Source organism: Mandrillus leucophaeus, unplaced genomic scaffold, assembly GCF_000951045.1.
Source record: "Mandrillus leucophaeus isolate KB7577 unplaced genomic scaffold, Mleu.le_1.0 Scaffold426, whole genome shotgun sequence".
Classification (NCBI taxonomy): Eukaryota; Metazoa; Chordata; class Mammalia; order Primates; family Cercopithecidae; genus Mandrillus; species Mandrillus leucophaeus.
In genome coordinates this window covers 1,318,412-1,334,285 of record NW_012104543.1, presented here as the reverse complement: position 1 = coordinate 1,334,285, position 15,874 = coordinate 1,318,412, and the positions used below count along the sequence as shown (strand labels likewise).

The 15,874-nt window shown below is 50.6% G+C and overlaps 2 protein-coding genes across 4 annotated transcripts in view; both read left to right on the top strand.

The window, feature by feature from the left end:
• Positions 1-15,874, top strand: part of CAPZB (capping protein (actin filament) muscle Z-line, beta) — a 164,048-nt gene that overhangs the window by 85,367 nt on the left and 62,807 nt on the right. The gene's annotated exons all lie outside the window — the stretch shown is intronic.
• Positions 14,970-15,633, top strand: LOC105548899 (protein GVQW1-like). Its single transcript, XM_011993133.1, has one exon. The coding sequence runs from the start codon at positions 15,142-15,144 to the stop codon at positions 15,631-15,633; it is 492 nt and encodes a 163-aa protein (XP_011848523.1). The 5' UTR covers positions 14,970-15,141.

The following is a 15,874-nucleotide window of genomic DNA, read 5'->3' as shown; positions in this document are numbered from 1 at the left end:
GCTCCAGGAGTAGCTTTCTCCGTGTCACTGCAGGTCACCAGAGGACGACTGGCTCTGAATGTAGCTATCTTCACAATTCTTAGCACCAGCAAGAAGTTATTCAGTCTCCATAGTGGGTAGCTTTCCCCTTCCCACGTTGAAAGGACGTCCTGTTCTGGCCTCCTGTGGTTGAAGGTGCACTGCTGATGGAGACGGAAGCATCCATGGTAACAAGCACAAGACCCCGACATCCCAGCTGCCAGCTGCCAAGCAGCAGTGCTGTGGGCGTCAGCGGGCGGGGAGGTTCCAGTGCACCCAGAGGCTTTGCACTGCTTACATAAAGGCGCTCCAGAGCCTTAGAAGGGATGCGTGGGGGAGGAATAGTCCCGCCCTCCTCCTTTTTTGGGTCATTGGCCCTCACTGGGCCGGACACTTCTTATTCACTAATCAGACGGTTTGCGGTTGCCCTTTGCCACATCTGTGGCTGCCTTCCTGGGCCTGTCGAACTCACAATTAAGGTTCATTAGAGACCCTGTCAGTCATAGCACGCACAGACCCTGCCTGAGAGAGGCCTTGCCAAGGGGCTGGCCAGTCCCATGCCCCCACCAAAATGAGTCCCTTTGCAAACGACTGCCGACCAAATTCTAGAGGCTTTGTGTGCAGGAGAGGGGGTGTGAGCAGCCCTTGTGAGACTCCAGACTCTCAGGTCCTAGTGGGCCCATTGCCTTTTATGTAATTGAAACCTTCAGGCGAGCACTGGAATTGATGTTCCAGATGGTGGCGGCGGGAGTGCTGTCAGATGGACGCTTTGGAGGGAGCATCTGACAGCCGGCCCCTCCAAAAAGAGATTCAGAACCAAATGCAGAAGAGATTTAATGATCGTTAATCTCCCTCTCCCTCTTTCTGGAATATATTGGGACTCTTAATTACTATTGACTGGAAGCTAAAACAACACTCCTAGTTCAGAACAAAACTCTTTAGGAGATTTGCCCCAGGCTGAAAGGATTATCCTTCATACAAGGGGATTTTTTTTTTTTTTTTTTTTTGCCTCTTTCTAACCATGTGTTGAACATCAGTTGGGAGTAGAGGCAATATGTACATCAGGTGTTTTAAAGAGGCTTAATACTTCTTCACCCACATTGTTTTCTTGTCTCATTGACCTTCCTAGTCCCAAACGCTGCCTGTAGGGACAGCCAAATCTCCAGGTTGTATCTAACGCACTGAAAGCACTGCTGTGTTCTGTAACTGTAGTCTTAGCACTGCAGGGCCCTCTGGCTTCTGAGCACCTGCGGGATGCCATGATGCTTATCTCTACCCCCATACCCTAACACAGTCTTTGGCCACATGTTGATGCCAAATAAATATGAGATAATGAACCAAAAACCCTGCTATCCCCAAATTCTGAGGGGAGTCCACATTAGACATTCTAGGCTATGTGATCTGAGACTGAGAGATGAGAGGGGACAGGGATGCCTCGTGAAGCTGAGCTGTGACTCAGGAGACCTCAGCCCCTGGCACTCAAGGGCTGGTGATCCCGGCAGGTGGCAGTATATGGACAGAGTCTTTTTTTTTTTTTTTTTTTTTTTCTCCTTAGACGGAGTCTTGCTCAGTTGCCCAGGCTGGAGTGCAGTGGCGTGATCTCCGTTCACTGCAAGCTCCGCCTCCCGGGTTCATGCCATTCTTCTGCGTCAGCCTCCTGAGTAGCTGGGACTACAGGCACCTGCCATCATACCCGGCTGATTTTTTTGGTATTTTTAGCAGAGATGGCGGGGTTTCACCATGTCAGCCGGGATGGTCTTGATCTCCTGACTTCGTGATCCGCCCGCCTCGGCCTCCCAAAGTGCTGGGGTTACAGGTGTGAGCCACCGCGCCCGGCCTGGACAGAGTCTTTAAGGTCACAGAGTCATGAGTCAGCTGGGGCTGGGTGCATGCACCCTGAATATCTAGGTGACCCTGAGTAAGCCACCTAGACTCCAGGCCTCAGTTTCCTCATCTTTGTAATGGAGAGAATTCTGGATTTGCCTCATTCTCAAAGAGGGCAGTTGTGATTATTAAAGGACGTCGTGTGGGGAAAATGCTCGGTGCAAATCATCCAAGGAAGGTGGTGGAATCTTCACCTTCCAGTAGTAGCTGGAACTGCTGGCCTGTACCACTGTGCCTGGCTAATTTTTATATTTTTAGTGGAGATGGGGTTTTACCATTTTGGCCAGGCTGGTCTCAAAACTCCTGACCTCAAGTGATCTGCCTGCCTCGGCCTCCCAAAGTGCTGGGATTACAGGCATGAGCCACCACGCCCAGTCATATTTTATTTTTTTTTATATATATATATATATATATATATATGTGTGTGTGTGTGTGTGTGTGTGTGTGTTTTCTTTTTTTTTTTGAGATGGAGTCTCACTCTGTCTGGGCAACTGAGCAAGACTTCGTCTCGGGAAAAGAAAAAAAAAAGACTGTCCATATACTGCCACCTGCCGGGACCACCAGCCCTTGAGTGCCAGGGGCTGAGGTCTCCTTAGTCACAGCTCAGCTCCACGAGGCATCCCTGTCCCCTCTCATCTCTTGGTCTCAGATCACACAGCCTAGAATGTCTAATGTGGACTCCTCTCAGAATTTGGGGATAGCGGGATTTTCGGTTCATTATCTCATGAAGGTGGTGACAGGAGTGGCTGGAATCCATTGCTTTGCGGTGATCACTGAGCTGTCCTTTTAAGGAGGAGAGTGCATACACCTTGTCAAAAGCAGCCTGTGTTTCTCTGTTTGGCCAGATAGGTGGGTGGATGCTGCTTGATCAGGCTCTGAAAGGTCGTGCCTTCTTCCAGGTGGGAGAGAGACTGTGAGGTGAGCTCAGATCTTGCAATGACAAGCAAGCATTTCTCCCATTACCTCTTTTTTTTTTTTTTGAGACGTAGTTTCGCTCTGTCACCCAGGCTGGAGTGCAGTGGCGTGATCTCGGCTCACTGCAGCCTCCGCCTCCCGAGATTAAGTGATTCTCCAGCCTCAGCATCTGGAGTAGCTGGAACTACTGACCTGTACCACTGTGCCTGGCTAATTTTTATATTTTTAGTGGAGATGGGGTTTTACCATTTTGGCCAGGTTGGTCTCAAAACCCCTGACCTCAAGTGATCTGCCTGCCTCGTCCTCCCAAAGTGCTGGGATTACAGGCATGAGCCACTGCGCCCAGCCGTAGATAGATAGATAGATAGATAGATAGATAGATAGATAGATAGATAGATAGATAGATAGATAGATAGATAGATAAAGATAAGATAAGATAGATAGAGAGATAGAGAGAGATATTTTTAGATGGAGTCTCACTCTGTCTCCCAGGCTGGAATATAGTTGTGCGATCTCGGCTCACTGCAACCTCAGCCTCCCCAATTCAAGCGATTGTCCTGCTTCTACCTCCCGAGTAGCTGGGACTACAGATGCGTACCACTACAGCCAGCTAACTTGTGTACATTTAGTAGAGATGAGATTTCACCGTGTTGGCCAGGCTAGTCTCAAACTCCCAACCTCAAGTGATGCCACCATGCCCGGCCTACTGCTGTTACCTCTTGTACTTCACTTCTTGAGTCTTGACAGTGCAGGCATTAAGCAGGGCATGTGACAGGGAGGAACTGCAGCTGGAGTCCAGGAGGGAGGCAGGCAGGAGGTGCACTGGGTGCAGCTCAGGCTGCTGGAGGCCAGTGGAGATGTAGTTCCTGCCCAAGAACGGTCACTGTTTTATAGAGTGCCATCCACCTTATCCAGCCTGTTGTGTAAAGGTATGTCCCAATCCTCATTTTAGAGCAGTTCAATGAATGTTTATTGTTACTGCTCCTCCCTGCATTACTGGAGTATCATAATAACCTGTAGACAGGCCTTCCTGCTTGTCGTCCCCGCCTGCCCCAGCCTGCTCTGCATACGGAGTAGTCTTGCCAAAATGCACTTGGGATAATGTCCCTTTATGACTCCACATTGTCGGGATCAAGCCCGGAGAACACATCTGAGTGGAAGAGCTCTTGATCTGGCCTTGTCCCTTCCTCCTGCTTCCTCGTCTTGCACACTCCCAGGCCTGTGCCCTGTCTTATTGCATCTTTGTACATGCTGTTTCCTTGACTGGGACACATGTCCACACCAGCTCTGCTCCCACTAACTGCTCATCTTCACACCTCCGCTGGGACCTCACTTCCGTCACTCCCCCACCCTGCCCCCAGGCATGCCCCTTGCTTCTCCTGTCTCTTGGGAGTTGCTCGATCCTAGGAGCTTTTGGCTCTGGGAGGGCAGGGATCTTGTCTTTTGTTCACCTTTGTATCCCCACTGTCAAGCCTGAAGTGGACATTCAGTGAGTGCACGCCTACTTGAGCCCCTATGAATGCAAGGCCCTGCCTAAGCTGAAGCACCAGGGTCAGAGTGACAAGAGAATAGTTGTGTCTTTAAAGAGCTCATAGCCATGGTGGGAGACAGATACTCAGGATGGATAGAACGCAAGGCTTCTTTTTTATTTTGAAGATGGAGTTTAGCTCTTGTTGCCCAGGCTGGAGTGTGATGGCGCAGTCTTGGCTCACTGCAGCCTCTGCCTCCCGGGTTCAAGTGATTCTCCTGCCTCAGCCTCCCAAGTAGCTGGGATTACAGACGCCTGCCACCACGCCCGGCTAATTTTTTGTATTTTTAGTAGAGATGGGGCTTCACTGTGTTGGCCAGGGTAGTCTCAAACTCCTGACCTCAGGTGATCCACCCGCCTCGGCCTCCCAAAGTGCTGGGGTTGCAGAGGTGAGCCACCACTCCTGGCCAGAATGCAAGGCTTCTGATATGGGGAACATGGGCACTGTGGAACACCACGGAGGACACCATGGCCCACCCTTGGCAGATGAGTCCCAGGGAAGGCTTAGAGTGGGCAGAGCCTGAGACACAGCTGGTGGGTGGTGGGAAGGAACTAACTGGGCAGGGACTGAGCAGGAGCAGGTGGGTTTCTGCCCTGTTAGATAGAGCCTGTGAATTGGTGTCTGGTGAGCTTTGAGTTTTGATTCAGGCCACATGGGTCCCTTACCAAAAAGCAGGTGATGGGCGCACACTCTGGTTTTGCTGAGGATCAGCTGCTAGCTCCCACTCAGACTTTCTGGATGGGTAAGGGACAGAGATCCGCAGGTTCCCTGTAATTTTAAGATCATAACTGAGAAATGTGCCCTTGTAAGCCTGTTGATCCAAGAGCCTGCCTGCCTCTAGAAAAGCCCACATCAGTCTTTTCCTGGGAGTCAGTGGCCTTGTTGCCTCTGTTGAGACAGAGTTCCTTATTGACCTCACAGGGAGCTGGGACTTTCTGAATCAGACCATTCAGGTCTCTCAGTTCCTACTGACTCCTTTACAGCCCTGGTGGGAACAGCTGCTGCTCTTGAGGGAACCTAAAGTAAACTCCTGTCTTGCCATTTTCCTGAACTCGTAGATTTTGGCAGAGGAGAATGGTGGAGAGTTCGGGCCTTTGTTCCTGATCCTGTCGCCCTCATGAGTTAAGATTTGGCAGCCCTTCTCTTAACTGCTGGGGACATAGGGTATCCTCAAAAGTAGAGTTAAATTACTGGTTTAAAGCGTTTGTGCTCCAGACTCCAGTGTACTTCATGATACAGAAAGCAAAGAATTGAAAGGTTATCAGCTGTTTAGGGAAAACGACTGCTGCTACAACCTGGAAGCCGAATAGGCAGATGTCCCCTCTGGGTGGAGCAGGGGGCTAACCTCACTTTCGTATGTTATTGTAGGTCGTCTGCCTATGTGCACGCCATTTCAGTCTCATTGGAAATACCTGTAAAAATGCCTGGACTTGTAAAAATGCAAACAATAGAGCACGTAGCTCTAAGGGGGTTGTTTAGTCCTCCCCTGAATTCTGTTAATGCCTTCAAATACCAGAAGAACTTTCCTATGTGCCATCTGCAGGAAGCACTCTAGGAAGGAGAGGATCCAGCCTGGCTTCTCCCAGGCTAGGTGTTCCTTCCTCTTTCGCCTTTTTAAAAGGCTCACCTGAGGCTGCTGAAAAGGTGGCAAAAGACAGGACCGCATTCTTCATTCCCAGCAAGAGTGTCAGGCAAAATTCGAACTCCTTGATCACCCATTGGTTTCCACATTCTTTCCATTCCGGAGACCAAGGGGAGATTTGCCGATGCCGATGCTCCGTGGGCTTTGCAAAGCTTTCCCTAATTAAAGGCCTCCCGGCTGTGTGCATAGCTCTTCTGCTGCAAATCTCTGCCCTTTTGTGTTTGTGTTTAAAATTCCATCTTTCCAAAATGTTTGCCCACTCAGCAAGTCTCTCCAAAGCCCTCACTTTTGTTTGGGGGAAGGTTTTTTTTTGTTTTTTTTTTTTCCTTTTTGGTTTTTATTCTGCCTATGTGTAGGAAATTTAAGTCTCTTAGGAATTGCTTGTGAAAATGCTCTCTGGTCTTTTTTAAAACCATGATAAGTGTCTCTCACCATGGCATTGGAAGCTGGCAAGGGATGCCCCTGGTGTCCGTGCTGTTAGCTGCCACTTGAGCTTTTAGATGGAGTTACTGGAGTATCATTTTGGTTCCATTCTAAGGAAAATGAACAAAAGAACTTTTCCCTCCTGTTTAACGTGCAGCAGTGCTACAAGGTGAGAGAAGTACGTAAGCGAGGAATCTGAACCAGGTCAGGATCAGGGCAAGGTGGTAGGAAGCTGAGCTCTCCAGCAGTGAAAAAGATGGTTCTTGTCACCTAGAGCTGGGAGGCATAATTCAGGTGAAGTGCCTATAAGCCCCTTCCTTGGCCTTGTCCTCATAGGATTTTTTTCCTACACGATCTATCCAGCTCCTTCATTTGGGGAACCTTATGGGCTCCTGTTGTTGTTGGAAGCCAGAGAACAGTGTTTGGAGAGCTTCCATTGAGGAGGGTCTGAAGACTATCTCTTTAAGTTAGATCCTGCCCTCTGGTTGATGAGAAATGTGAGATGTAAAAGTGAATTGGAGAGAGATCCCACTTCCCCATCTGCCAGAAAAGGCAGACAGCGCTCCCTCCCCAGAGCTGTTAGAAAGCCAACATCTCGCGGTTGGCAGGCACTGGCCCTGGATGAGGAATTCCTGGGTCGCCCCCCTTAGAACATGTCTGGTTTTGGAAGCAGGTTAAAAATACTTGAGGAGGGCATGGCATGCTCAGTCTGTTTCCGTGATGTTTGAAATAGGCCAGGAATGTGGGCCCGGAAGCCCAGAGGAGCCTGTGTGTCCCGCAGGGCTTTGTAGTTGGAGCCTGGGGTTTCTTCTCTTCATCACCACCCCTGTAACTGCCAGTGACCACGTGCCAGATCCATGAAGGGCACAATGAAATCGATGAAGATCTGTGCCATGGGTAGCAGGGAAAACTGGGCTCCCTTTAGTAAGCAGGATGGTGTTGGGGTCTGAGGCAGGCAAGGGGTGGACTCGGAATCTCTCCTGGAAGAGAAAAGAGGAGGGAATTTGGATTCTGTATACAAATATAGAAATTCCCTAAGAGTTTTAAATTTGAACATGGCATTCAGGGTTAGAAGCTTATGGGGTGCAAGCCTTTTCCTTCTTCTCCTTGTTGTGAATAATTCACTTAGCTGCTTGCGCCTGTGTCCTAAGGCTGTGAGCAGAAGAGCCGGGCAGGCCACAGTTGGTTGGAGCCTCAGAGTGCCTTGCTCAGTAAAGGTTTGTTTTAGGAAGGATGACACAAACTTTTGATTAACTCTCAAGTCTTGAACTATGAAACTTTGTAGGATGTTGATACTAAAATAAACCTTACTGATTATCTCATCTAATTGTTTTCAAACATTTTGAAAATTGGTACAACCCTTTTTTCAAGCAAGATCTTAGAACTTGAATAAACCAGGTAGAAGGTGATGGGCCCAGACTTCCTCTCCCACGCTTGTCACCCTGAGCTCCTCCCTCTGTACTCACAGCCCTCAAGGCGCTCCTGTCTCAAAGAACCATCCACTGCAGAGACCAGGTAGCCGCGGCCCATGCCCAATGTAGCGCCGTTTCGTGGCAGAACCAGCTCTGACTTCCAGGCCAGTGGCGAGTCCCTGCATTGCCTTGGTTTATTTTGATGTAGGAGAAGCTCTGGGTGGTAAGAGTGAAGAGTCAAACAACTACAACTGAGAGTGCGGAGAAAGACAACACTGCCCATGGTTCCTGACACCCAGGCTCGCTTTTTACCAGCCTAACCCTGGGTCACATGACGTACTCGTATTCTGAAACCGTTGGTTCCCTGCATGTCTACCTGTGATGTCTTGGATCCCTGCCTAAAATATCCTCTCTTGATTCACCTTTTCTTCTTAAATAACAGCTTTCTGGAGATATGATTCATATAACATAACATTTACACTTTTAAAATGTACGGTCCAGTGGTTTTTAGTGCACTCAAGAGTTGTGCAGCTGGCTGGGTGTAGTGGCTTATGCCTGTAATCCCAGCACTTTGGGAGGGCGAGGCAGGCGGATCACTTGAGGCCAGGAGTTCAAGACCAGCCTGACCAACATAGTGAAACTCCCGTCTTTACTAAAAAAGAAAATATTAGCCAGGCATGGTGGCGAGCACCTGTAGTCCCAGCTACTCAGGAGGCTGAGGCAGGAGAATTGCTTGAACCTAGGAGTAGGTGGAGGCTGCAGTGAGCCGAGATCGCTCCATTGCACTCCAGTCTGGGTGATGACAAAAATAAAAAAATAAAAAAAATAAAAGTTGTGCAGCCATCAGCATTCGGCATCCCACGCTGCCCGCCTTTGACCGACAGACCCTCCTTCTGCACCTTCATCCTTGGGCTGCTTTGCGACCTGCCCTAACTGCCGCACCCGCCTCACTTCCTGTAACTCAGCTCAGATGTGGCCCCCTGGAGATGTCCCCTCCCGTCTCCCCTGCTTGGTCATTTCTGTGGGTGACTCAGTGAAATTACAGCAAAACCTGATGAGACATCCATCCAGTGGAAGGAATCCAGCGTGAAACATTGTGGCCAGACAGCCTGGGTGACTTTTGTATTGAAAACAGGGAAGCCACCGACTTGTTGAGTCTACCTCAGCACCCGCCCCCCGACTCAGACACACAAACATGGCACAAACACTCCCGCTTGAAGAGAAGCAGAAGTATTACTGGAATCTTGGTAGGTCGTTGAGGTTTAGAAGCTTGTGGTCGTGAGGGTTTTTGGAGAATCTTGGAGGGAGCCAGACCTCCGCCCTCTGACTCAGTGGCTCCGTGCTCTGAGCTGGTCAGCCTCTGCTGTGGCTTCAAAGGTCATTCGCCTCCCAGGGGGCTATCAGGACCCATGGGGTGAGGAGTACAGGACTCAGCACCTCGCCTGGCTCGTTGGGGGACTGAGCAGGTGCGGCAGGATGACTGTGGCTCACTTCCATGTATGGGCCCTGGAGGTCACGGAGTTCCTCATCTTGGAGCAGATCCTCTTGGACTCAAGGGTGTTTCCCGGGCTTTCAGATTCCAAAGTATCCCCTGCGCTGCCGTTGCCCATGGTGGCCTGGCCATGTGACTCCTTACTGTCACGTTCTGCCTCGGGTATCTCGTTTCTGCCAAACAGAGTATGTGAGATTTCCCTGGCATCCCCATCAGTGTCGACGTGCAGATAACTGTCAACCACAGACCCCGACGCCGTTGGTCTGTCCTCCTGGGCGATCGTGAGCCCCCCAGATCAGTGGCAAAGAACAGCTCTTCCTGCGCTGCTCCGTCTGGCTCCTCCCGCATTCGGTTGGCACGCCCTCAGGTTTTCCCCCTGCATTTTTATTTTGTAACTTCCATGGTAGTCCATTCATAGTTTTCACCCTAAACTCTTAAGTTTAGACGTGGACATTTGGCACACATGTGGTTTTTAAAGCCTGAGGCCAGGCCTAACCCTTTATCCAGTGATGACGAAATGGATGGATTTCCCGTTACCCTCCCTGCAATTAGGCCTTGATGCTCTACCCTAGGAGGTTTGTATGAGAGGTTCCATTCGCACTGACCTCATTGTGTGAAAACCCCATCTTGCCAAGTACTTCTCTCTGCCACCATCCAGCTGGTGACTCTTTCAGCTGAAGTATTTTGCCCGCTAGGTTTCTCACCAGGCATCATTCTAGAGTCCCCATGACCTTAGGGTGGGATTGCATGGCTTTCATTGAATTACCTGCTGTGTGACTGTAGCCAAGTTGCTTAACCTACCTGTGCCTCTTTTTTTCACCTGTAAACAATAATGTGGGATAATAACACCCCTGCCTCCTACAGGGTTGCTGTGATGATAAAATGAGGATGTGTGTTACATGCCTCTTACGTGGTAAGACTTAAACATCTTTGCTGTTATTCCTTTCATAACTTTGATAGTTCAGTGAGTCCTCACTTAACGTCGTCCTTAGGTTCTTGGGAATTATGACCTACAGCAAGCCCTTGAATAATGTTGTTTCATTAAAATGTTGACGAGAACAAAAAATTGGTTTCACTATGTATCTTTTCACTTAAACCAGAGGATGGAATCCCTCTGTGAAATTACAGTGTCTTTGGAGAAAAATCATCTTATATATGAGTTATGTTTGTATATTTTTACCTGGTCTTTTCCCAAAAAGATTTCAGGTGACAGAAGAATACAAACCAATGTGATAATCACTTTTTTTTATTTTTTGAGATGGAGTCTCTCTCTCTGTTGCCCAGGTTGGAGTGCAGTGCCACCATCTCGGCTCACTGTACCCTCCACCTCCCAGGTTCAAGTGATTCTCCTCCCTTAGCCTCCTAAGTAGCTGGAATTACAGGTGCTCGCCACAATGCCTGGGTAATTTTTTTTTGGGGGGGGGTTGTATTTTTAGTAGGGATGGGGGTTTCACCATGTTGGTCACACTGGTCTTGAACCCCTGGCCTCAAGTGATCCGCCTGCCTCGGCCTCCCAAAGTGCTGGGATTGCAGGCATGAGCCACTGCATCTGGCCAATAATCCTAATAAAAATGTGGACTAAGAAAGCCAGACCAAGGACTGAGGACCGTCCCAGAAGAGAACAGCAGCTACCCCGTGCTTGCCTTCATGCTGGGAAGGCTGTAGGTCTGACTTTAGGAGGAGGCTGTGTAGGGTACAAGGGGCAGCATCAGTGCCACAGCTGGCGACAGCCCTACAGCAGGCGGCAGCCCACGCCCCGTGGGTGCACACCTTCGTCCAACTCAGGGCTGGCAGTCATGAGGATGAAATGCCATCCACGTCAAGGGTCGGTCTCTCTCCTACCCACCAAAGACCCCGTAGTCCCTCCTCTAAGGGAGGCGCTGAAGTGCTGAGAACTTGCTTCCCACCAAGGCAGGCTTGGGCTTCAAAAGATCAGAACCTGACCTGAGCGGCCCTCGTTTTCCACCATCCCACCAGCGCTTCAGAAGTCCTGCCAGCATCAAGCCAGGCACAAGGCAGTCTAGACAGCTCATCCCTGCCCTGGGGAGAGACATGCACATCACAAACCTGTGAGGCTCAACACCGCATCCTGCAGGATGCAGGGTCTCTGCCGACGCAGCTTTGGGAGGTTGCAGTGGAAGAGGCAGGCGTGGCCAATTCAGACCCTGAAGGATGACTTAGGTGGAGTGCGGGGAAGGAAGGTGGTCTGGATAGACGTGCAGGACGTTGGGTGGAGGGCAGGGGTGCGGGGGAGCCTCCCTGTGTTCCTTAGCCGGAGGCCACCACCTGGCTGTAGGCGGCAGCTTCTCCTGCCGGCTGGGGGACTGCAGGCAGTTCTCAGCATTGAGTCCAAGATCACTTCCATTCTGGGGACTCGAAGGTGGTTGTGTATATTGTGCTTCATCTCTCAGGGATGAGTCCTTAATTAAAAGCAGCCAGGCAGCTTAGAGAGACCCTGGCTTCTCTGCACACAGGTGATGGGTTGTGCGCCTGGCCAGGAAACGGTTAATTTAATTAGGCTCCCAGGGCCTGGTTCATCCCCTTCAGGGAAGCTTAAGGTTACATGTGGACAACAGGAGCCTTGTGTGTGACTGTGGTTGACCCAAATATAGTGATTTTCATTTCTCCTTTCCATTTGTCTTCTTTGTTCTGCCCCTTCCTGACCCTTTCTTTAGGAAACTGTTGTGGCCCCTTCCAGGCTGCGAGCTTCCAGAGGGCAAAGCTTTGGGGTCTGGAGTATGAATGGCTGCAAGCGAGCCCAGGAGGCCTGCTTTTGTTTATTATTTATCTCCGGATGGTCAGGGCACCTGTCTGAGAAAAGAAAGAGATGGAGGGGACTTACCATTTCCTGAAAAAACTCTTTGTTGTTAATGGCATGTGGAAGACTCATTTCTAAGTAGAATAAATCATTTGTTGGTCAAAAATGATTTCCTAATGTTGGCCCTCTTGGCCAGCCTCAGTTACATTAAACCTTAGGTAACCAACCACAACCTCCGCCTCGAGTCGTGTGCCTCATATGAGCGGGTACAGATGCTGCTGCACCTTCGAAGGGGTTACATGCTGGAAAACCCATTGGAAGTAGAAAATGCTTTTAATCCCCCTAACCTGCCAAGCACCATGGCTTCAGCTGGCTGACCCTAAACGTGCTCAGAACATGCCTACGGTTTGGTGAAAGCACCTGGCGCGCAGTGGCTGTAGAGTGTCATCACTCACCTTTGTGATCACGGGGCTGGTGGGGAGCTGCGGGAGCTGCTGTCTCCCTGCGTCATGAGGGAGGATTGGACCGTGCATTGCTAGCCCAGGAAAAGATAAAACTCAGACTACAGCTTCTACTGAATACCATCGCAAAGTCAAACAAATCTTAAGTCGGAAACATCTGTGTTACTCCACCAGATGTGCTGCATGTACCATTATCTCAACTCTGTGGTGCGTGACTTGCTCACTTTTTTTTTTTTTTTAGATTTGTTTTGTTTTGTTTTGTATTTTGAGAGAGTCTTTCTCTGTCACCCAAACTGAAGTGCTGTGGCACAATCTCAGCTCGCTGCAACCTACGCCTCCCGGGTTCAAGCAATTCTGCTTCAGCCTCCCAAGTAGCTGAGATTACAGGCATGCGCCACCACGCCCGGCTAATTTTTGTATTTTTAGTAGAAACGGGGTTTCACTATATTGGCCAGGTTGGTCTTGAACTCCTGACCTCAGGTGATCCGCCCACCTCGGCCTCCCAAAGTGCTGGGATTACAGGTATGAGCCACTGTGCCCAGCTATCACTCACGTTTTAATGTTGCCAAAATTGGGAAATTACTTCTTAAACTTAATGTGTACACTTAGTGATGTTATAATTACTGGTGCATCTTACAACTTACAACCTTCACAGGAAGAAAGCAGGCTGTGCTTGCACTTAAAGAATATGGCTCTTGGCCAGGCAAGGTGATTCATGCCTGTAATCCCAGCAGTTTGGGAGGCCAAGGCGGACGGATCACCTGAGACCAGCCTGGCCAACATGGTGAAACCCCATCTCTATTAAAAATATAAAAACTAGCTGGGCATAGTGGTGCACACTTATAATCCCAGCTACTCGTGAGGCTGAGGCAGGAGAATCGCTTAAACCTGGCAGGCGGAGGTTGCAGTGAGCTGAGATCGCGCCACTGCCCTCCAGCCTGGGCAACAGAGTGAGACTCCATCTCAAAAACAAAACAACAAAAAAATAAGGCCCTCAGCGCCAAGGGACTGCTTAAAGAGGAGAGGGGCTGGAACTGGAAGAGTCCCCCTTGTGTGTGGCCCTGGCAGGCGAGGGGCCCGTTTCTCACCAGGCTCTGCTGGGTGGTAGGCACTGAGCCCCTGCCCATACTCCAGGAGTCCCCGAGGCCCAGAGTGGAAAGGTCACATGTTGGATCTGCTGTGGGCTGTGGTGAGGCGGCAGGAGAGCCCAGCCCTGCAGCCCTTCCCAGGCGACCCTGGGCACCTTGGGTCTGCCGTGACTGGGCCCTTGGGGGAGAAAGCTTTGGTCCTCACAGTCCCATAGTTCCCCCGATTCTGTTCTTTTTTCCTCCCCTGTCCCCTGAGCTTGACTGGGAATGGGGGTAGCTCGCCTTGTTGACCTGGTGGGGCTTGGTCTTTGGAAGAGCTGGGTCAGTCTCAAATTGAGATTCTCGTTCCTCTCCACCTCATGTTGGCTGGGACAGCCGGGACCAGCAGCTTCCCCGTGCTTGGGTTTTCTTATCCGCAGGTGAGGGTGCCCTCAGTCCTGTCTCTGAATAGGTGAGCCATACCCTAGCTCACGTGGCTGTTATCCTAAGGAGAGATGTTTTGATGCTTCCTGGAGTGAGCAGGAGCCTGTGGGGCTACCCTCTGGTTACTCAGGGGCACCACTTGCCTGAGTCTCCGGGAGCACAGCTGCTTCCCATCCAAAACAAGCTTGACCACCTGGGTGTGACTTTCAGGCCCGGTGCAAAGCTGCTGCCTGTGAAGGTGCCTTCTCATTGCAGGGGTGGCCATGCTTAGAGAGCCATTAGGCAAAATGGGTTGGAAGCTCTAGCCTCAGCTACACGAAGCTGTGCTTCCGTGGGTCAGTGTTCCTAATGGCAAACTGAGGTCCCTGTAACGAAGCTGCCCTTGGGGAGTTGGGGAGCGGGCTTATGTCTTCTCCACACTGAGCAGTGGTGGTGGGGTGGAGATCCCTGCATCTCTCATAGGCTGGTGGAGGCCACGTGTCCACCTGGACAGACCGGTGAAGGGAGCCCCACTGAAGGGGTCCTGACCTGGAGGCCATCTCCCTAGGTGAGGGCAGCTAACCTGCAGGCCCTCACTGGGAGGCCTTTCCCAGCTTGTGCTCTGTACCTTTTTGAATTCTGACCTATATGAATGTATTACCTATTATACGTAAGTAAACACTTTTTTTTCTTGAGTCAGGTTCTTATTCTGTCACTCAGGCTGGAGTACTGTGGTGCAAACACGGCTCTCTGCAGCCTCGACCTCCCGGGTTCAAACAATCCTCCTACCTTAGCATCCTGAGTAGCTGGGACTACAGGCACACGTCACCGTGCCTGGCTATTTTTATTATTATTATTATTTTAGTAGAGACAAGGTCTGGCTATGTTGCCCAGGCTGGGCTCGAACTCCTGAGCTCAAGTGAGCCACCGCACCTGGCCTTTTTTTTTAATTCTTAAGAAAAGCAGTGTGCCAGGGCCTGCCCTTGCACTTAGAGTGGACTAGGAGGTGCTCCCTTGCTGGGTCTCACTCCAGCCGCGCTTTGCTCCTCTCTGTTCTTGCACTTGCCTCAGTGGCCTCTGCAGCAGAGCCTCATGCTGGCCCTTCCCTCTGCTTGGGATGCCCCTGTTATTTTTCCCTGCAGTCTTGGAGGGCTGGTTCATTGGTCATTATTCACATGTCATCTCTGTCCCACCTCGTAGACTGCTGACTCCCCCCGTGGCATCCTACTTCCGTCGTGTCCTGCAGGTTTGCTTCCTACCTTTGCCTCTTTTTTTTTTCTTGAGACAGTCTCTCTGTGTTGCTCAGGCTACAGTGCAGTGGCACAATGTCGGCTCACTGCAACCTCCACCTCCCAGGTTCAGGCGATTCTCCTGCCTCAGCCTCCTGAGTAGCTGGGACTACAGGCACACATCACCACACCTGGCTAATTTTTGTATTTTTTTAGTAGAGACAGCGTTTTGTCATATTGGCCAGGCTGGTCTCGAACTCCTGAACTCAAGTGATCCACCCTCCTCAGCCTCCCAAAGTGCTGGGTTCACAGGCGTGAGCCACCGCGCCCAGCCTACCCTTACCTCTTGGGGACGCCTCTGTGGCTGGACTTTGCTGTGAGAGCAGGGCCGCCCATGTCCATCTCTTCCCGTGCTGAGCCCTTGCACCTGACACGGGCCTGGAGCTGGCATTCGGGGTTTATGGAACAGCATGAATTTCTCCTTGACGTGAGTGTCGTAACCCCCAGTTCCAGAGACTTGGGAAGGTTATGCTCAGCCAGCAAGTGACCGACCCAGGATTTGAGGCCGTTTGGTTTCAAGGTTGGTGTTTTTACCGAATGCCACGCTGTATATTCTGCTTC